This window comes from Podospora pseudocomata, chromosome 7, assembly GCF_035222375.1.
Source record: "Podospora pseudocomata strain CBS 415.72m chromosome 7, whole genome shotgun sequence".
Lineage (NCBI taxonomy): Eukaryota > Fungi > Ascomycota > Sordariomycetes > Sordariales > Podosporaceae > Podospora > Podospora pseudocomata.
The window spans coordinates 596,988-616,337 of NC_085891.1; the positions used below are offsets into that span (position 1 = coordinate 596,988).

Sequence of the window (19,350 nt, forward strand, 5' to 3'; positions counted from 1 at the left end):
CATTATCACCTCAAGCTAGTTCAGGCGAGGTCAGGCACATCGAAGAGGCAGATCACGTGCGGTGGTCCACAATATATTCTCTTCCACCCACCCACTGACCTGACGGCCATCGATATTCTCAGCAAGAGCAGCCCCAATTCCAAAGTCGACGAGCGCGCAACATTCAGAAAGACGACACAAGTCGGATATCCTGCACCTCACACGTTTCAGTGGCTTCCTTTCAGGACTTTGGACGATACGACATGCATTTCTTCTACCATGGCTCCAGGCTAGGCCTGCTTTGTGGAACAACCTCAGATGTGAGGTCGGAAGGTCGCTTAGATAAAGATCTATCCGACTTGGTTCATTCGTAACTCTACTCACCAATATCCGGCAAATCACATCTCCACAGCCCTACCCAGCCGCGCCTCTCATATTCAATCTACATCTGCCTGAATATCCCCACCTATGATTTCGCGTCAAAGATTCCCCGAGGGTGGGAACTCACTTAAGCTCCCAGTTTGCCAAGAATATCTATTGTTTTTCGGATGCCGGCAAGTGTTGTTATAGGATTTCATCTATCTCTACTCTATTACTGACCGAGCTGCAGTTAACTCATGGCTTTGTCAACATGACCGGTTCCTTCTTTAAGATGAGACCTTCCCTTTGTTTGATGGACTTACCATAGCTCGTTTTTCAACCCGTTCCCATATCGACACCTGAAGCCTCGACAATGAAGTCCCTCTTCCTAGCCCTTCCGGGCCTGGCCCACGCGGCTCTTCGTTTCGGTTGCTCGACACTGACTATCGAGCGTCTCGACCCAGTTGTTGAGCCTGGGAATAACCCCTCTGCCCATGTTCACCAAGTCGTTGGTGGAAACGCGTTCAACGCTACTGTTGACACCTCGGTAGATGTTGGAAACCGCGCGACTTGCACCACCTGCATCTTTTCCGAAGACAAATCCAACTACTGGACCGCCACACTGTATTTCCGTGCCCGAAATGGATCATACCACAAGGTGCCCCAGTACCCCAACGCTGTCTTCCACGACGGACAAGTCGGTGGCATGACCATCTACTACACACAACAGGACTTCTGGGACAATGGAAACCAAAAGATCACGAGCTTTCCTCCTGGTTTCAGGATGACTGTTGGCAGCCCTACCACCGAGACTCGGGAGCAAGCCCAGCAGTACAAGGGGCTGAGGTACACCTGTCTACAAGACATTCTCACTCGTGGTAGTGAGACATATGACTTCCCCAAGCAGCCTTGCCCCGCTGGAATTATGGCCATCCATCACTTCCCCGCGTAGGTTCTTTCTGATGCATTGCAATGTTTGCAGCGACACTAACTGACATCATCTGTGTTCAGTTGCTGGGATGGCAGGAATCTGGACTCACCCGATCACCAATCCCACATGTTCCTCACCGGTCACGGCGGGTTCCGAGTTGCCGACCCTTGCCCGGCTTCCCACCCCGTCCGCATGCCCCAAGTTGCGTATGAGACCATGTGGGACACTTCTGTGTTCAACGACAAGGACCTTTGGCCTGAGGATGGTTCGCAGCCATTTATCTGGTCGACTGGTGATACAAAGGGGTACTCCACCCACGCTGACTACTTGTTTGGCTGGGAGGGTGACTCGCTGCAGAGGGCCATGGATTCCAACTGCTTCTTCCAACGGTGCTCGCTGGGCAAGTATCCAGAGGGTGTGCTCAAAGTCCAGACACCTGAGGAGCAGAATGCTTGCAAGATTGAAACGACGGTCAAAGAGCCGGTGGATGGCTGTAAGTTTTCCTCTCTCCAATCTTTGTTTGAGGCCAAAAGCTGATAGACAACTTCAACAGGGCTTGACTACCTTCCTGGCAAGCCGGAGACTGCTCTGCGTCGCTAAGAGAGGATGTTTCCATGGTGGCCACTAGACTGTAGCGCTGGAAGATGGAACCACAGGGTTGAAGAGGGTTGCACTTCAAGAAGTAGATCCGGCATCAAGACATACATATACAAGAGCCATTTGTCAGATTTACCAAATCATGATGAAAAGATGCGCTGCTCTGAAACTTGTCTTCCTCTTTTGGTTACCATACTCCCACCTCTCCTTCTGCTTTATCCAGCACACAATCCACATCCTAGGCCCGGATGCTCTGCCGAAGACACTGCCATTCTCAACCGGTAACCGACATCCTTCCCAGCTCTAGACAACCGGCAAAACTCTTGGCGCGCGGGTGGGATATTGACCATGTTGAACCTCATAGGCCAGAATGGACGATCAGGATGCGGAAATATTGCCAGCACTCTACACTCATCTCGTGGAAAGAGTTACACGGGGGAGGACGTGTTATTGCCACGGGCGCTCTGGACCGCAATCCTGCACAGCACAATGGAAAGATAACACGGCTTTGAGGCAGCCACGATCATCGGTTTTCCATTTTTCTTCCCATCATCCATCCCCTCATCCACAGGCAGTCCCTTGGTCAGGCCAAGATGTTGAAATTTGGTCTTGTTGTCTCAGCCTTCATTGGCATCTGCTCCGCCCAGACGGGTGTCGAGCTCGACCGGCCTATGCTCGGTCCCCCTGGATCACCGCCACGCAGAAGCCCGGTTGCCATGTTGCGCTTTGGCTGCTCGCAGGTTGTGATTGAGCGTCTGGATCCGTAAGTGCTTTTCGACATTAAACCAGCAGAAGGGCGACTGGAGCTAACCTCCGAGACAAGACTCGTCAACCCAGGCCAAAACCCATCATCCCACATGCACCAAATCGTGGGAGGAAATGCCTTCTCGGCCTCCATGCCCCTCGAAGACATCTCCGCCCTCTCCACCTGCACGACCTGCCACTTCCAAGAAGACCACTCCAACTACTGGACCGCTAACCTCTACTTCCGCGCACGCAACGGCACCTACAAACGTGTTCCTCAGATGGCCAACGAGTTCAACACCGGCGACAACGGTGGTATTACCGTGTACTATACATCCCCAGCGCCGAATGCCACGACTGCTTTCAAGCCTGGCTTTCGCATGCTGGCCGGCGATGTGAACCTACGCAAGTCAGAGGGTCTCGGTCGGAACATGCAGCAGTGCTATCGGTGTTATACCAAGGAGAACTTTGGAGGGAGCATGTACAGCCCGTGCATGGACCCTGTTTATGATACGGACCATCTTCCCAAGATACCCTGTCCTGGCGGGATCAGGTCTAATATCATCTTTCCACTGTGCTGGGATGGCGTCAACTTGGATAGTCCAAACCACAAGGATCACGTTGCGCATCCTATCACAGGACCAACATCGTTTTCCGTTGTCGGCGGAGAATGCCCCAAGTCGCATCCTGTCAAGATACCGCAGGTCATGTACGAAGTGATGTGGGACACGAGACCGTTCAACAACCCGGAAGACTGGCCGGAGGATGGGAGTCAGCCTTTGGTGTTGTCGAATGGTGATACGTGAGTTTATTTCAGCTCTGGGTTGACAGCTCAAGTCAATTGTGTTGGTATACTGACGCTGGAATAGAACCGGGTATGGCCAACATGGCGATTATGTCTTTGGTTGGGAAAAGGATTCCCTTCAAGTCGCGATGGACACGGGGTGTTATCTGCGAAATTGCAGTAGCTTGACTGAGCTGCCGCCAAAGGTCAAGAACCAGTGCCAGGTGCCGGTCAGTGCAACGGTTGATGGAGATTTGGATGAGTGCAAGTTACCCCCCCCCCTTTATTTGTTTTTTTTTGTGTTTTTGAAGCTGTAGAGCTAATGGAATGACAGGGCTTACTGAGCTGCCGGGTGGCGGCCATGGTGAGTAGGGCATGGGAATGCCAGTAGAAACAATTGGGTGGAGTGGTAGATGTGACATTTGCCACAGCATAAGCCCACAGCCGCAGATTGTGGTACACTGCCCCTGAGCCACGTGGATGGCCCTCCCGTGCCGTGTGCCTGCCTTGGGTGGCTACGTCATTGTCAACTTGGTGTTACGCTCGTGGTTCATATAATTATTATTATTCATTTCCTTGACTCCGTTTTTTTTGCTCACTTCAAAACATCTCTCTTGACAAACTCCCATACTCACCGATTCATCATGGCACAAGCCAAAACAACTTCACTCGTCCTTGCTGACGCCGACCACCTCATCTACGACACCTCTTCCACCCCTCCCACTGCAGTCTACGGCCTCAGCACGAACATCGAATCGCTCACTTACAAAGACTCCTCCCTGAACTTCAGTCGCGCGCTCCATCAAAAAACGGCATCATCATCAACACTCGAATCAGACCCCGCGACACAACAAGAAGGCGACCGCCTCTACAACCTCGTCCACCCCCTCAACGCAGACTACCGCACCGACATCCCCGCCCACTTCTTCCTCACCTGCCATTCCCCATCCCTCTCCCCTGTGGGCAACATTAAACTCACTACCTCCAAGTCCCTCCTCTCCAGCAAACCTGACAAAATCAAAGCGGTGCACTACCCCAACCGCACAGCATCGACCTCCCCACTATTCCCCGACGAAGATGCCACTGAAAAGGTTCTCTTCACATGCAGCAAACAAACATTTGGCAAGGGCTACACCTGGACAAACTCGCAAAACAAGGAAGTGGCACGAGAGGAAGAGCTCAAGGACGGGGATGCTGTCAAGGGCAGAAGGTTGATTTTCACAAGCGGACAAGTCACCCAGGAGGAACAAGACGCCCTTGTTGCAGTTTGGGTTCTGAAACGGTGGGTGGAAGTGGCCGAGGAGAAGGGATTCAAGAAGGAGGCGCTGGACAAGCTGTCTCCGGCCGAGCAAGCGGCCATGGATATGAAGTGGTTCAAGCGGGCGGGGGGGTTGGCCGGGTTGGCGGCTGCGGGAGGGGCTTGCTGAGGGGGCTGTGCCGTAGCCTGGGGCTAGGATCGGGTGTCTGCTGGGGTTGAAGAGCGGTACACGGGCTGTGTAACTGTCGATCAACCCGTTGACTTGCGTAGTTTGGTAACGAATCATTACTGGATCACACTACATGTGTATGCATACTACAACAAACTTGGACTGTTGTTGCTTATGGCCCACAGAAATGATCCTTCCCCGCCCGCGTATATTCTCCGTTAGCCTCGTGGAAAAGGAGGAAATTCTCCGGACAAAGACTTGGGCCAATGAGTATAGAGAGATACCTTTTGGTCGCCAAGAATGCCACACTTGAAGGATTGCAGTTACAGTAAATAGAGCGAGGTTCCAACCATGGTTGACCGATCCCATTCTCTTGGTGTCGACTCCTTCCTTCCGGTTTAGCACAATACTCTCCTATTCTAGACAGGAAACCAACCCTTTCCCGCAAGGCCGATCTTGCTCAATTGCAAACTGGCAGCTACCGTATCCATGATTACTGTCTTCGGGCATCAAGCTCACCACAACAGCACCGTGCCCATCTGGTCCAGCTCCCGACTCCAAGACCTGGAGGGCGAAAGTTTTGAATGGCTGTTGTTGCGGTCAGATGGCAAAGACGGCTCCTTGACGTCATTGAATACAGCCAAGAGCCTCCGTGTGATTCGGTGAGTGCGTATTTGGACATGCAACCAGGTTCGTGGGCTCTCAGGTGGTCATCCCGGAACCCGGAACGGCAGGACCAAGAGTGGCTTCGCGGGAGCTCCGTGTTGGTACCGAATGGCGCGGGGAGCTGCAAGGTGCTGAGGGGGAGCCAGGAAAGTGAAAAGGCTGCCGATCGTAGGAGGGCGGACGTGGATCGTGAGATCGGCAGGTGTAAAGCTGGAACGGTGGTGGTGGTGGTGGTGGTGTAGCTGAAGACCTGGTCTATATGACAGAGGAATAGTCAGCAGGGTCTACCTCTAGATGTTGGTGCCTAGGCTTACCCTTGGAGTTTGGGCCTTGGTGCTGATCGAGTAGAAAATATGTGGTGGGCGGAGAAGTCACTCCCAGCCAATACAAGGCAGCCGACTCTTCCGGAGTTGGTCAATGTCTGTGACCGCAAGTCTTGCGCCAAGCGGTGCCTGTTGGTAAGGTTAGATATTTAGGTGGTAGCCACTCAACCTCGGACTTGGTTGCGGCAGGGGGCTTACCGTACAAGTCCAGATCCTCCGCGGGGGCATCGAGAAAGAACTTTCCCATCCGGAAATCGAATTTTGTCGATGACAGTCATGCCAAGAGAAACAAAGGTTACGTTGTCCATGGCCGAGAGGTCCGGTAGGTCGGGTGCCGTACCACACGGGCAGGGGAGGTTGGCTTCGTTGCAACAGTAAGACGAAAACTGACCCAAATGGTAGAAGCTAATCACGTGTGCATCACACAAGCAACATTGTGGTGGCAGTAACAACCTCGAAGTTGGGTCGGCCAAGCTCTAGAAGCGCTCTTGTGCCGCTCGTATAACAGCCACCGTTTGATCCTTCGAATTTCAAGGCAGGCAACATGCACTCTCGATCGATCGGTAGAATATTCAGAGAAATAATGTGACATAGTTACCCTTACCCTTCTGAGGCTATTGGGCCACCCCATCCATCCACCACCATCAGCTTTGAATTTTTCATGCGCAAAACCCAGCTGTGATGTCTTTTCTACGGTCGCCCTTTGTGCAGCATCTCCTGGGCATCCTTCAGGTCGTGTCGGCATGTTTCATGGCATGGAAGGGCGCCTGCCTTCTTTCTGGCACTCCCTACCCGGCCGTGGTGGTCATCACCAACTCGATGGCCCCGGCCTTTGATCCGGGGGACATCTTGCTCGTCCATCGCCACCCGGCACATGACGGGAGAGTAAGGGTTGGTGACCTTCCCGTCATCCTCAATCCTGATCGACCATTTCCTTTTATTCACCGGGTTGTTGGTGTGTTTTATGATGACAATCAGGAGTATGTGTGCTTTGGATTACTGAATGGGTTGAGCGAACGATTGCTGATTTGCATGCAGGGAGATGGTGTTGACCAAAGGTGACAACAATGAGCTGAACGATTCAGTTGGAATGATGTATCCTGGTGGGCAGGAATACATCTCTCGACGTGAAATCGCCGGCTTCGTTAGAGGCTATGTTCCTTTGCTGGGTTGGGTTGTTATTTTCTTGCAGGACCCTGTCCGTACTATGGAGCGGTTGCTATCTTCAGGTGACGAGCTCGGGCCTGACAACTTTATATGATTCTGTTGAATTTCTCCCCGACATCGATCACCTTCAGTGATTGGTCAACGTTGAGCAACTATCTGACCTACATACCCAGAGCAACATAGATCTTGGGGTACATCCACAGCGGCACCACCATAAAGAAGAATCCAAACAGGTACATCATCCCGGCCGTTCTCACCGCCCAAGACGGCACCCCTCTCTTGCAACTCTTCCACCCCGCCGTCTTCCAGACAAAAGTCTCCACGGCACAAGCCACAAAGTTCAAGAAAAAGAACAAGACATCCCGACCCATCGCCCCGTCACCAACAGCCCACCCCCCCAAGCCGTGTGACAAGCCCGAAAGTAAAAAAACAAACAGGGGTACCAATGTCTTTCTCAAACCTGTTTTCTTCTCAACGCCAAGTATACCCAAGAAGAGGCCCGCATAAAACGCAAACGTCGGGATCGTAATCCTATTCCACACTTTCCCCCAAAAGCCCCTCACAGACGTCGCATTCGCCGCACGCCCCCAGATCGAGGGCCACTCCTCCGGTTCATCCCATCTCAGGACTGCAACGAACGCAATCGAGAGAGCACAACGGGAGGCTTCAAGAAGGTAAAACGCTGTCCAGATCCAGTTCACCGAGATGCCGGCTCGGATGAGGAGCTGTCTACCGGTGAGTGGTTGGAAGCGAAAGACTTCGTAGTCAGGGGCAAAATCCGATGGTTTGGCGCCTGTGAAGACAAATACGGAAATGACACCTTGGACGAGATGCGTGTCTGCTGTGAAGAGGAGGGCGATCTTGACGAGCTTAAGGATGGCGAATCTGAGCCGGGATTGGGGGTTCTTGTTGTGAGTAGTGGAGAATATCACTGGGGGGGCTTCAAGCCCTCGAGGGTTGTTCCAGAGCTTGTAAGCGTTAATGAAACCCGGGGATTTTGGTGGTTGGTGGTCAAGAACAAGGATTTTGAGAGTGTGAAGAAAGTAGAAGATGACGAGGCTGGCGTAGGTGCTGTTGAGCCCTCCAGGCCATGTCAGGTGGTGGCAAGTGTTCAGAGACAGGAAGTTAAGTGGCCATATGGCGAGCAGTGAAAGCTTTCGGATTCCTTTTCCTTGGCGTAGAGACAATATCGTGATGAGGCTCGCCAGAGAAAAAGACCATAAAGGGGTGAATACTGTCGAATGCATTATCGTGAGTGAAATGTCGCGCTTTCCGTAGTTGAGAATGACAACATTCATTCGAGATAGAAGTGCTCCAAGGAGGGAGAAAGTGGGAAGTCGACGCCGCAGTCTTACAGTCTGTAACACACCTCGTTTAAGTTCAAGCACACCGAATCCTTCTCAGGCGCTATGCGAGGATCCTGAACCATGCTGCACCGTTGCTGCCACGCAAGCTTCCATAAACCTTGGCTGGTCAGCGTTACACTTGAAACTAGTCCACACTATAGATCAAGGGTGATCCAACGTTATGTTCCACAACCAAGAACATGTTTGCGGTCCTACGGCAGCCAAGGAAATCGAACATCAGATACGACATCGATGGGCTACCATATCGTCGATATGGACAATCAACATAGCATCCACTCCTCCGATCACCTACCTGTGTAGGTCATATCTTGGGCCGTGCGGATTGTATACCTGGTCATCATAGTTCTTCTACCATGAGTGCCAGGAGCCGGCCATACCTCGGGGCAGGTTTCGACCACGAGATCCTCACCCCTGAGAATCTTCACTGCTTCCGTCAAGATCACTAATGGCACCAAGGTCTAGTGACTCTCCAAGCTGACCAACAAGTCGGTGGGACCTGGCGATGATCAAGGCCTGTTGGAGGAAGGAACCTCTATCCATATTCACGAATAGAACGAGGTAGGTAGTATGACAAGAGCGAGACCGGCACAAGTATAAAGCTGATCTCTTCGCCCAACCTTCAATCATCTTCTGTCCTTCAACACAACAACATCTCCAGCCCTCATCTATACCATTCCAGTACCACCACAACCAACAAAATGCCTTCCTTCACCACCAAGGCCGCCGCTGTTGCGCTCGCGCTCAGCTACTTCTCCGTCCAGCAGGTCCAGTGCCCCCCGGTGTTCATCGGGCCCATCCTCACCGTCGTTGGCGCAGTTGCAGGCTTCGCCGTCGAGGTCACTGGTGCCGTCCTGCAGTGCGAACTCGGAGACTGCACCGACGACAGACGCCGCAGTGTGGCCGGCGGTCTCCGTGCCCGCATGCTCAAGGCGCGCCCCATCTTGACTGGCCGCCAGGCAACGCCCCCCACCGCCCCCGAGGGTGTGCCCCAATTTGAGTTCGACAGGTGCTTCAACGACATCAACGGCGGAAGCGTCCTCCTTGAGGGTCCGGTGGAGAATAACGGTGGGTGCTTGCGAATGACTCCTTTTTGAAAAGATATGGCTGACACGTTTTGCGATCTAGGCATCCGCATCAGCGGTCTTCCTGCTACCTGCATGAACCTTGCTACTGTTCTTGATGGCGACGCTTCTGGTGGACCCCCTCCCACTCCTTGCGGCTCTGACTGCCTGCTGTACAACAACCTCAGTGCCGCCGACTACAACAACCTGCGCGGTATCTTGAACGACTGGGCCGGCGCTTAGGTCTTCTCTCGACTGGATGTATGGTAAGGAGGCAGAGGGCTGAAGCCATTGGGGGTGGCACCGATTTTCTAAGAGGTTATTTTGTTCCTGTCGCTCATTTGTTGCATGTTTTCGGAGGATGTACTGCGCAGTTCAGCTTGGTGTAGGTAGCAGGTAGCAGAGCCGGTCGTTGCCCAGGTACACAATACCACTACGCTGGCGTAGAAACCAATGTTCCCTCAAGAATCACAGTGTCTTGCCCTCTTCCAACAATGCGACAAACTCCCCAATCTTCTTCGTCCTGGTCTCTGCCCGTTTGGTTGTCACGAGCTTCATCAAGAAAGTATACCTCTTCGTCTTCCCCAGCCCCTCCCAGAACCCCTTTGCCTTGTCATTCCCCGCCAGCGCGGCGCCAAAGTCCTCGGGCATCTCCATCATGCTAGCCCCATCGTATGCCCTGTCCCAGCGTCCGTCTTCCTGTGCCCGCTTGACCTCTGCCAATCCTGCCTCCTCCATTCTTCCTGCTAGAGTCAAGGCAGCAACCTTTTGGACGTTGCGCTTGGACCACATGCTGTTCTTCCTTCGGGGGGTGAATCGCTGGAGGAAGTAGAGCGAGTCGAGGGCCTTGCGCTGGCCGTCGATCCAGCCGTAGCAGAGAGCGCAGTCGATGGCTTCATCGTAGGAGATGGAGGGAATGTTGGAGTTTTTCTTGGAGATCTTGAGCCAGATTCCGAGGGGTGTTGTCGAATAGTTCGTGCCTAACCAACTGGTGAAGGAGGCAGAGGTTGGGAAAGAGAGGGTTTCCGGGGTTGGGGTTAGCGGTGGAGTCTGAGCGGCGGTCGTCGTTTGTGGGGTTGGCATGGATGGTGGTTTTGCTGCTTCTGCTGCTGTTGCTTTGACCTGCGCGGGTGTCGGTTTGGGCAGAGCTGAGCTCGGTGTTGAGGCTTCAGCGACTGACTGAAGGGCTTTGGCTGCCGCGGAGCGACTTCGGGTCGACCTCATTTTCGGAACTGATGGATGATGAATGATGAAGAGAAGACGCGTTCGACAAAGCCAACAACTTGGGAGGCGCGTTGTGAGCACCCCGCGCCAAGGCCACATGTGTAAGTCCGGGGTCCGGGTTTCGGGTTAGGGTTTACGAGCATGTCATTACCCCTGAGCCCCTGACTCCACCTTTGCATCTGGGTGCCAAAGTAAACATGAGACTTAGGTTCCATCTTAAACGGATGGGAGAGGACTATCCGAAGATACCGAGCAATGATAACTAATCCAGAAACGATATGAGGACTGCGGAACAACTCCAACAGCTTCGGTAACCCCACTTGGCGATGTCGTGATTGTGCGCCATCGTCATTTGTCATCCATCCCGCCTTGTCATGAGAGATAAGTACGAGGATATCATGGGTTTTGGGAGCTCTTGAAAGGGCGTCCTCAACACTGATTATTATTTTATCTCTCTGGTAACGAAACAATCCTTTGACTCTTTCACCATGGCTACCCCGAAGAAGCAGCTGCACCTCACAGCGTTTATGCGCCCAGTCTCGCTCCATACAGGAGCATGGCGCTACCCCGGTGCTGTTCCCAATGCCAACTTTTCTCTCCCGCATCTCAAGTCCTTCATTCAAAAGCTCGAAGCTGCCAAGTTCGATGCCTTCTTCATGGCCGACCACCTAGCAGTCTTGAACATGCCCATCGAGGCCCTCCAGCGATCCCACACCGTCACCTCCTTTGAGCCATTCACTCTTCTGTCCGCATTGTCCGCTGTGACAGAGAAGATCGGCCTCGCGGCCACAGCCTCGACTACATACGACGAACCCTACCACGTCGCCCGCCGCTTCGCCAGCTTGGACCACCTCTCCTCGGGCAGAGCAGCCTGGAACATCGTCACGACCGGCAATCCGGAATCTGCCAAGAATTTTGGGTTGGATGAGCACGTGGAGCATTCTGAGCGGTACAAGCGAGCCAGGGAGTTTTACGAGGTTGTCACTGGGCTGTGGGATAGTTTCGCGGACGACGCGTTCGCCTCTCGGAGTCAGGAGTCCGGGATCTACTTTGATCCTTCCAAGCTTCACGTACTCAACCACAAAGGGGAGAGTCTCAAAGTGAGGGGGCCTTTGAACATTGCGAGACCGGTACAAGGGTGGCCAGTGATTGTTCAGGCTGGGCAGTCAGAGCCGGGGAAACAGCTTGCCGCAGAGACGGCAGAGGTGGTGTTTTGTTCGCCGAGGGATATTCAAGGTGCGAAGGAATTGTATGAGGATATCAAGGGAAGGGCAGAGAAGTATGGCAGGAATAGGGACAGCTTGAGGATCCTGCCGGCCGCCTTGGTGATTGTTGGTGATACGGTTCAGGATGCCAAGGAGAAGAGGTTGAAGCTTGATAGCCTGGTTCATTATGATAGCGCGATTGCCTCGCTGTCCGTTGCTCTTGGTAGCGATGCTTCAGGGTTCGATCCTGATGGTCCACTGCCAGATGATATTGCAGACACCAACGCCAGCAAGACTGGGAGAGCAGGGGTTATCAAGCTCGCAAAGGATGAAGGCCTGACAGTCAAGCAGCTTGCCCAAAGATATGGAGGGTATGCGGGGCTGGCCTTTGTTGGTACACCCCAGAGCATTGCTGACGAGATGGAGGAATGGCTGTCACAAGGGGCCGCAGATGGTTTTACTGTCACTTTCCCTTTTGTCCCCCAGGGAATAGATGATGTCACGCAGAGACTGGTTCCTGAACTTCAGAGACGGGGCTTGTTCAGAACTGAGTATGAGGGGAGTACTTTGAGGGAGCACCTTGGACTGTCCAGGCCGAACAATCGTTTCTTTACCTGAAACAATAATGCACGTATGAAGGGGTCTTGCCTGATGGATAAATCCTTCAGTAATCAAATTTCCCACTTATGTCTGCCGTCAGTGGCTTTTGTTGAGAGTGGGATTCCGGTGGTTGAAGGCTGAAGCCCGGAATCTCGCGTCACCTGATGTGTAACGGTCTGTAATGGTTTTCCCTTTTCCTTTGCATCCGCTCTTTGGCAATCTCTAATAATGTTTAATCAAGGTTTGATACACCTTCAGTCAGCGAAATACCTCAAAAAGGAATGAACTTTTTCCTTTCTGCTCCTATCTACCAAACACTCCCGTCCTGATTCTCAGTCAACACTCGAGTTTTATAACCATCGATTTGTGCAGGGCAACAAAATGTCGAAGCGCACAGCGGCCAGGCTCGAGTCGACCGGCAGCGAGTCCGCCAGCGGCGATACCCAACCCTCCCAACCCCCATCTGCCAAAAGACCCAAAACATCGAAAGATGATGATGGCACAACGGCAGGTCCTAGTCCATCCTGGGATCTTTGCCTTCTCAACCTTCCAGTCGGCATTCTGACCATCATCTGTCACTTCATCCAAGAGCAGGATACCGCACCACCTGCACCACCCGTGACTACCAGGACACCAGTCCAGAATGCCATTGCTATTTACCCCCGGATCAGCATCGACGAAGTCAGCGCCCCCAAAGCCAGTGTGGTTCAGCGGACAAGCCTCGCTTTTGAACTTTGCTACGACTTGCAAGTATCTTCGAGCAGTTTCCACGCCAATCTTATACCGCCCGATCAATCCCAGCCACGGTCTTGCATCCAATGACTATTCTCATGAAGCGAGTTTGAAGAAGCTAGTGACCATGAGACCCCCATGGGAAGGATGCTGGACACTCTGCTAACAAGGAGTTCTCTCAATTTCGTACTCTCATCTCACGCCCTGAACTGTGGCACCTGGTGCGCCACGTCAATATACGGGTTGGCTTTGAGGGCAAGTGTGAGAAGCGCACCTCCTATCTTCAAGAAAAATTTCAAGCGACCCACAAGAAAGGCCGACTTAGGTCTCTGTGGGAAAGTGATCTTGACCAGGATGATGAAGTGGCTCGCCATAACCACCTAATGGCCCGGTCGACTTTCTATCGTCTGCTGCACGAGTACGACCTACCATTAGAACTTTAGCTGTGCCCAAAATTGGATGGGATATAGGTGTATCACGCCTCTGGCCATTCTCTGCCTCGCAAGACGGCTGCGTAGTGTCCGCATCATCCTCGACGCGGACTGTCAAGAACGAATCAATCCCCATCCGAATGGAAACATCAGTGATGCCCAAGTCACCAATATTGTCCTCTGTCCTGATTTGGACACTGGTTCTTGATGGTTCTTCTGCATACGATGCTCCACGGTTGGAACCCAAAGATACTCTTGCTGGTAGCCGCCATTCCCAGCCTGAGGTTTCTTGAGCTCCGAAGGTTTACGTCCAAGCGCGCCTGGGGTTCTCTTCGGTGTACCGACCCAGCAGTAGCACTCCCCAAGACCCTTGTTTCCCTGACCCTGATGCACCCCGAAATCCTTCACAGGTACGCTCTCAACAGCATCCTCCGGTTTTGTTGTCATCTCACGAGACTTCGCAAGACGCTCATAGAGACGTGTAAAGCCCTCGAGGGCTTCATGCTTTACTATGTAGACGGGCTGTGGTAGGAAGATCCAGTCGCATTTTGGTGAAGACGTCTCCCGGAGGAGATTCCTGCACTGAGGGCCGTCAAGCTGGTCAGCGGCGCGCCACCGGAAGGAATCAACGGGTCGGGCCGGAACAAACTCTGGAAGAAGAACAACTACCAACCCTTTGCGGGCATTGGTGACACTACCCGCCCCGGAGCTGTTCAGAACTGGCGAGGTGAAGTTGATTGTCCAGGACAGTCCAGGCGAGGATCTGGACAGCGCCTACACGGCGTTTGAACGGGAAATGGGTTGGTGGCCGTGAGAGGAGAGGAAAACATAGTCGCATCATAGGTGAGGGCAGTCTCGGACATAGCGCGCCAATAGCTGCAAGGCTATGATGTATGTAGGGGTCCTGTATGGACTGTGAAACAAGGAGAATTATTCAGACTGCATGAGGGAAAACAGATCAATCGTAACACAGAGACTTTGCATTGGATGGGCGGTAATTGTAATGGGCACGCGAGAACCTGTCCGTGGAGAAGTGATGTGCAGCATTTTCTCCCCCCCCCCGGCCCATAAGCCACCAACCCTGGTCCAGCTGGACTATAGACCTCGAATAGGGAATCACTGGAGTTCAACGCCCGGGGATGGCACATCGACAGTCCTCGCTGATTCTTGGCGAAGCTCCTCACCGAAGCCTCATACGACTGCAGTCATGTATGTATGCAAGGCACCTCTATCTCCAGTTCCCAGGATACCGGAGACGAAGAGTTCGCAAATCGCCGGATACAGAAACCCACGGCGGTATTCCGGCGATGTGAACCCTGAAACCAGAGGGTGTTCCTGGTACCAAGGATGACTTGCATCCTGTTTAATTTAGTTAAGGTAAGAGAGAGACGTCGTCCCAAAGACCATTAAGGTAGTGGAGGGCAGCAAGTGCGGTATTTCTGCCAGGTGTGTTGACCTTTGTTCATCGCCAGAAAACATGGTAAGGCTCTCGGCGGTGAGGTGCTCGGTAACGGTTGTGGAACAGTGGTGACTTTCTGGGACTGTCATTCGTTGGCGTTCGACATCTACACTGGTCTTGTCCGATGTAGCGCCGGCAGATTTGGGGGCTACGGAGTACTCCTGGGTGAATGAGGCCCATGTGTTGCAGATACCGGTATGCACGGCACAAGGCGACCAGAGACGGGCGTCTGTTGGGAAGTCTTAGATGATGTGCTGGGAGCCGTATCGGCGGATCATGAACCTTTTTGATGACCATCTCAAACGGTGAAGCCGTGATTGGACAAGGAAATATTTCCGTTGGTGCACGAGCTGCCTTTTCACATCAAGCGCGTCTGCCGGCACTTTGTTCGAGGCGACCCCACGCTCACCACTGTTTTCCGGGGCCATGCTAGCACGGCTACAGGGGACGGGAGTGGCTGTTCGCCTGTTTCTGCTCCCGTCCATCTCCCAGCCCAACGGTCCTCAACTAGCCCAAGCAGGAGTCGCCTAATTCCCAATCATCACCAAACCCTCACTTTCCACTCTCGCCCGGGCCACCAGATATGCCAAAATTTTGACAGCTACCACACCCGTCCTCCCGCTTTCACCGCCAAGCCATTGACAACTACATCATTTTGTGGGGCTCAACCATGCCGGGTACATGCATTTGAGCATTTCCTCAGGGGGCCTCCAGAAGACAACTACCACTTTCCACAATTTTTGATATGTTGTCTTGTGTGTGACTCGACGCTAGGACCAGTCAAAGGTACCCTCAACGCCACCACCCTCACAGCCGCCGAAGATGTCTGGTCCACGAAGCCGATTCAAGGATGGCCAAGGCCGCTTCGGTATGCCGTCTTATCGAGATGAGGCCTAATCAAGCCAGAGAGAAGCTCTCCAGAGTCCGACATGTCCCGTTTGGTTGTGGAGGCTCTGTTGGAAACAGAGGTATAAAGATGGACAAATATGCCATACCGGACGAGATAGAATGTGTAAGACACCTCCAGCCCATTATCGGTTTCTAGGCCAGCCCATCTCACCATGGCAGACTACAACAACCCGTACGAGGACGGTCAGGAGGGGTGGGACCAGGGGTACTCGGACCAGCAGTACTTGAACCAGCAGTACTCGGGTACTAACATTCCCCGTACGACTTACATCGACCAGAACGCCCTCACATCTCTTGCCGCCAACGCAGGACCTTCGTACCCATATCTATCTACAGGTTCAGCTAGCCACGACGACCCAGGGTCCTACATACCGCCTCACCCTGGTCTCGCCACTCAACCCTGGGATATGGGACCATACCAAGTCTGGACAACATCGTCCTTACCTCCCACTACTACTTATACCATGACATCCGGCGCTTTCTCTGACCCCACTGCCACCGGCTTCCCGGACATTGCTCCCCTCTCGGACAGCTTGCCTCCCATCCCTGAGCAGTACGTTGTCCGCTGTTCACACTTTCTTTGCAAGATCAAGACTACTGACCCTTAAATATCAGACAGCTCGTGGAGTACCAGAGCAGCTACGACTACTCCTACGGCCAAGCTCCTCCTCGAGAACCCAGCTCATCCCCCTCCCAACTCAGATGTGACATCTGCAACGAGAACTTTGCAAATCAAAAGAACTGGGACCGTCACCTCACCTCTGAGAAGCACCTGAGCAACGTCGGTGAGGACGACCCCGACGTCCCAAAGTACAGATGCGCATGCACCTACTCGGTAGCTCGGAAGGACAACTACCGCCGGCACCTCAAGCACTGCGCCTTTCGTATCGACTTTGCCTATGTCTGCACCTGTGGGGAGCCCACTCAGGACAAGGAGTATCATGAGCAGCATATCGACAATTGCGGACGCAAGAGACATAAGAAAGGGCACAAATGGTAGAATTTGGTTACCTACCTATTCTATGGAATAAGAGGTGGCAACTCTGGAGCGGTCTATTTCATTTTTGTCTTCGTTTCACGGCTTCATCTCAAGATTTTGGTCCCCACGGACTCGAGAACGTCAGTCGCTTCAGCAACAATTTCCCTTTTCTTTTCGATTACGGTACCTATCAGCACGCGACTTTTATGATGACATACGACATTTTTTTTGTTATTTGCCCTATCGAGACGTATTCATTTTATTTTTTTTATATGTTACACGAGACGAGAGTGCCCGGGCATTTATGAGTTGGAAAGGGGGGAGGGGGGAGGGGGGAAAGAGCTGTTCGGCGAGCAAGGGACTAATGAGGAGGAGGCAAATGGTACCATTTGAATGTCTATTAACATGTTTTCCTTTTTTCTTTTCTTTCTCCAATAATTACAATCGCTTTCCCACCCCATCAACCATGACAAGTGAAACCCCCCGACTAACCCCTAAAATACCTCCCCTTATTCACCACCGGCGCCTCAGTCCTCTTCACAGCACCACCGGTCCACTTCTGCGTAACCGTACTCCTCACCACAACAACCGGCGTCCCATCCGCCCGGCTCATCATCTGCTGTTGCTGCTCATGCCCCACCGGCCTCGCCTGAGGCGCCACCGTCGGCCCGGGAACCACATACCCCGTCAAGCTCGTCGACACATCAATCAAAATCCCCTCGTCCGTCTCCTTGTAGAACCCCCTCGCATCGAAACTGTCCAGCTTGAACGGTTGCGGGACCGGCACAGCCGGCACAGGCGCCTCCACCCAAAGGTTCATACAAACCGGGTAATTCTGCGCGCCTCCCTTGTCCTTGGCAAAGTGAAGCGCGATGATCTCGTGACGGAGGACATAGGGTCCCGGCTTCAACCCACGCGGGATCTCCACCTGCCACGAGTTATTCCTCGCGATCATCACGTCCGTCGCCCACTTCCCCGCCGGACTTCCCCATGTCCCTGGCTCTCCCGGCACGAGGACAGGGTCGGAGTCGTCGAGCTTGGTCCAGCGGAGGTTTGTCTTGGAGACAGATCCGCACCCGTCAGCGGTGTTGAGGCAGGGGGCGATGTAAGCCAGCACCGGGCCGACGTGGCCGATCGGCCAGCCGTTCCACTGGATGTGAACCTTTTCCCCCGCCCGAACGGGGGCGTGGGCCGAGGGGGGAGCGCCGGACTTGTGGCAGATGATCTCGGCCGAGGCGTACTCTGCCGGGCCGACGTAGCCGTCGTCGGCGTTGGAGGAGGACCAGCCTACCCGGTTGGGGAAGTTGGCGATGTTGGGGCGGGGGTCGAAGCCGTTGTAGAGCACGCCGTTGACGAGGATGTGGGCGAGGTGGGAGTGAGCCAAGACTTGGGAGGCTGCGGCTCCCAAAAGGAGGAGGGAGGTCGAAAGGGAGGGCATGCTGTCAGATTATGCAGGTTGCCGGGAGCCGAAAAATAATCAACAGCAGGAAAAGGGGGGGGAGGGATGGGAATAAAAGATGTGAGCTATAGGGTTCAGTCCTTTGAGAGTGAGCTGATCAGGCGGCTATTGTTGGCGGCAAGTGGACAAGACAGCCCAGCCTGTTGTGTTGGGATGACAAGCAAATCCAGATATTGGGGTGCAGAGACGGTTGATATTTATCCTTATTGGAGACAATAACATGATGATCTGGAGCTGGCTTGCCGAGTGGGCTCCGCATGATCGTTCTGCTAAGAGATTCAAATTGCATCTCACGCCTCTTCCCGTTCCCTGTTGCAGAGAAAGAAGGCACGGTTCGGCCGTAATGCGGTCTCTTGCCGTCTTGTCGATGATGAAGCCTGGTTGCTGGGATCCATCGTGGTGTTTGTTCTGTCAGGGGTCCACTTACACAGTGGGTTGCCAACATTGTACATGGAAAAAGACCATGGTGTTTGCTCTGCAATGCCTCTTTTGGGAAAATGCAAGGTTAGGAACCAAGGACCGAGGACTCCCGCCGATCTCCTCACCGAATCCTCACCTCATGATCCAAAACAATGAATCCTTGAGACGTTGCAGACACCAACAAAGAGAGAAATGGTGATGATCCGGCAGGGAGGGGCAGAAAAGACTTGTCACGGAAGGGAGCGTTGCGTTATTTGTCCAATTCAGTTAGTGTCATTTGTCCCATCTGCCACGCCGGATAAAACGTCTCTTGTTCTTCAGGCTTGAATGGGCCGGTAGTCAAGTGTGGATCCGCGGATCAACACACCCACGCCGCTGTTTTCTGGGGAATGTGGGGCTCGAATTCATCTATCTGAGATGCTGCTTGTTAGTTACCTGTTCCGTGTTTGAGGGTTTTCAAATGATGTACAAAATGCGGCAGATTCTCTCGGCGGGAAAATACCCACTGCAGTTGAGCTAGTTTTCT

The 19,350-nt window shown here is 53.3% G+C and overlaps 11 protein-coding genes across 11 annotated transcripts; 8 read left to right on the forward strand and 3 right to left on the reverse strand.

Annotated features, from left to right (window-relative positions):
• The first annotated feature begins 153 nt into the window (after positions 1 to 153).
• QC762_703450 (uncharacterized protein) lies at positions 154 to 2,020 on the forward strand. The gene is made up of 3 exons (XM_062893199.1): positions 154 to 1,287; positions 1,351 to 1,763; positions 1,824 to 2,020. Exons 1-3 carry the CDS (start codon positions 713 to 715, stop codon positions 1,868 to 1,870), a joined length of 1,035 nt encoding a protein of 344 aa, XP_062738957.1. The 5' UTR covers positions 154 to 712; the 3' UTR covers positions 1,871 to 2,020.
• A 563-nt stretch (positions 2,021 to 2,583) lies between these two features.
• On the forward strand, positions 2,584 to 3,712 carry QC762_703440 (uncharacterized protein; the record flags this gene model as incomplete). The annotated part of the gene is made up of 3 exons (XM_062893198.1): positions 2,584 to 2,630; positions 2,691 to 3,413; positions 3,481 to 3,712. The coding sequence occupies 3 exons, from the start codon at positions 2,584 to 2,586 to the stop codon at positions 3,710 to 3,712; spliced, it is 1,002 nt and encodes a 333-aa protein (XP_062738958.1).
• A 327-nt stretch (positions 3,713 to 4,039) lies between these two features.
• On the forward strand, positions 4,040 to 4,822 carry QC762_703430 (uncharacterized protein; the record flags this gene model as incomplete). Its single annotated transcript, XM_062893197.1, has 1 exon — positions 4,040 to 4,822. The coding sequence occupies one exon, from the start codon at positions 4,040 to 4,042 to the stop codon at positions 4,820 to 4,822; it is 783 nt and encodes a 260-aa protein (XP_062738959.1).
• Positions 4,823 to 6,076: 1,254 nt separating this feature from the next.
• SEC11C (Signal peptidase complex catalytic subunit S11C) lies at positions 6,077 to 8,245 on the forward strand. Its single transcript, XM_062893196.1, has 2 exons — positions 6,077 to 6,791; positions 6,850 to 8,245. The coding sequence occupies exons 1-2, from the start codon at positions 6,493 to 6,495 to the stop codon at positions 7,070 to 7,072; spliced, it is 522 nt and encodes a 173-aa protein (XP_062738960.1). The 5' UTR covers positions 6,077 to 6,492; the 3' UTR covers positions 7,073 to 8,245.
• QC762_703417 (uncharacterized protein) lies at positions 7,140 to 8,276 on the reverse strand (the record flags this gene model as incomplete). Its single annotated transcript, XM_062893195.1, has 1 exon — positions 7,140 to 8,276. One exon carries the CDS (start codon positions 8,274 to 8,276, stop codon positions 7,140 to 7,142), a length of 1,137 nt encoding a protein of 378 aa, XP_062738961.1.
• Positions 8,277 to 8,638: 362 nt separating this feature from the next.
• On the forward strand, positions 8,639 to 9,866 carry QC762_703415 (uncharacterized protein). The gene is made up of 2 exons (XM_062893194.1): positions 8,639 to 9,410; positions 9,471 to 9,866. The coding sequence occupies exons 1-2, from the start codon at positions 9,044 to 9,046 to the stop codon at positions 9,647 to 9,649; spliced, it is 546 nt and encodes a 181-aa protein (XP_062738962.1). The 5' UTR covers positions 8,639 to 9,043; the 3' UTR covers positions 9,650 to 9,866.
• An 8-nt stretch (positions 9,867 to 9,874) lies between these two features.
• QC762_703410 (uncharacterized protein) lies at positions 9,875 to 10,729 on the reverse strand (the record flags this gene model as incomplete). Its single annotated transcript, XM_062893193.1, has 1 exon — positions 9,875 to 10,729. The coding sequence occupies one exon, from the start codon at positions 10,727 to 10,729 to the stop codon at positions 9,875 to 9,877; it is 855 nt and encodes a 284-aa protein (XP_062738963.1).
• Positions 10,730 to 11,118: 389 nt separating this feature from the next.
• On the forward strand, positions 11,119 to 12,453 carry QC762_703400 (uncharacterized protein; the record flags this gene model as incomplete). Its single annotated transcript, XM_062893192.1, has 1 exon — positions 11,119 to 12,453. The coding sequence occupies one exon, from the start codon at positions 11,119 to 11,121 to the stop codon at positions 12,451 to 12,453; it is 1,335 nt and encodes a 444-aa protein (XP_062738964.1).
• A 363-nt stretch (positions 12,454 to 12,816) lies between these two features.
• Positions 12,817 to 13,257, forward strand: QC762_0105430 (uncharacterized protein; the record flags this gene model as incomplete). The annotated part of the gene is made up of 1 exon (XM_062884254.1): positions 12,817 to 13,257. One exon carries the CDS (start codon positions 12,817 to 12,819, stop codon positions 13,255 to 13,257), a length of 441 nt encoding a protein of 146 aa, XP_062738965.1.
• A 2,861-nt stretch (positions 13,258 to 16,118) lies between these two features.
• On the forward strand, positions 16,119 to 17,156 carry QC762_703393 (uncharacterized protein; the record flags this gene model as incomplete). Its single annotated transcript, XM_062893191.1, has 2 exons — positions 16,119 to 16,519; positions 16,582 to 17,156. The coding sequence occupies 2 exons, from the start codon at positions 16,119 to 16,121 to the stop codon at positions 16,964 to 16,966; spliced, it is 786 nt and encodes a 261-aa protein (XP_062738966.1). The 3' UTR covers positions 16,967 to 17,156.
• A 276-nt stretch (positions 17,157 to 17,432) lies between these two features.
• Positions 17,433 to 18,383, reverse strand: QC762_703390 (uncharacterized protein; the record flags this gene model as incomplete). The annotated part of the gene is made up of 1 exon (XM_062893190.1): positions 17,433 to 18,383. One exon carries the CDS (start codon positions 18,381 to 18,383, stop codon positions 17,433 to 17,435), a length of 951 nt encoding a protein of 316 aa, XP_062738967.1.
• Between the last annotated feature and the right edge of the window lie 967 nt (positions 18,384 to 19,350).

What these genes read in the sequence shown, in the direction of transcription:
- QC762_703415 (XM_062893194.1), top strand. Translation starts at nt 9,044, where the DNA reads ATGCCTTCCTTCACCACCAAGGCCGCCGCTGTTGCGCTCGCGCTCAGC. An exon ending in GGGTCCGGTGGAGAATAACG is followed by an intron (nt 9,411 to 9,470) that starts GTGGGTGCTTGC and finishes TTTGCGATCTAG; the next exon opens with GCATCCGCATCAGCGGTCTT.
- QC762_703450 (XM_062893199.1), top strand. Translation starts at nt 713, where the DNA reads ATGAAGTCCCTCTTCCTAGCCCTTCCGGGCCTGGCCCACGCGGCTCTT. An exon ending in GCCATCCATCACTTCCCCGC is followed by an intron (nt 1,288 to 1,350) that starts GTAGGTTCTTTC and finishes ATCTGTGTTCAG; the next exon opens with TTGCTGGGATGGCAGGAATC. An exon ending in CAAAGAGCCGGTGGATGGCT is followed by an intron (nt 1,764 to 1,823) that starts GTAAGTTTTCCT and finishes CAACTTCAACAG; the next exon opens with GGCTTGACTACCTTCCTGGC.
- SEC11C (XM_062893196.1), top strand. Translation starts at nt 6,493, where the DNA reads ATGTCTTTTCTACGGTCGCCCTTTGTGCAGCATCTCCTGGGCATCCTT. An exon ending in TTTTATGATGACAATCAGGA is followed by an intron (nt 6,792 to 6,849) that starts GTATGTGTGCTT and finishes ATTTGCATGCAG; the next exon opens with GGAGATGGTGTTGACCAAAG.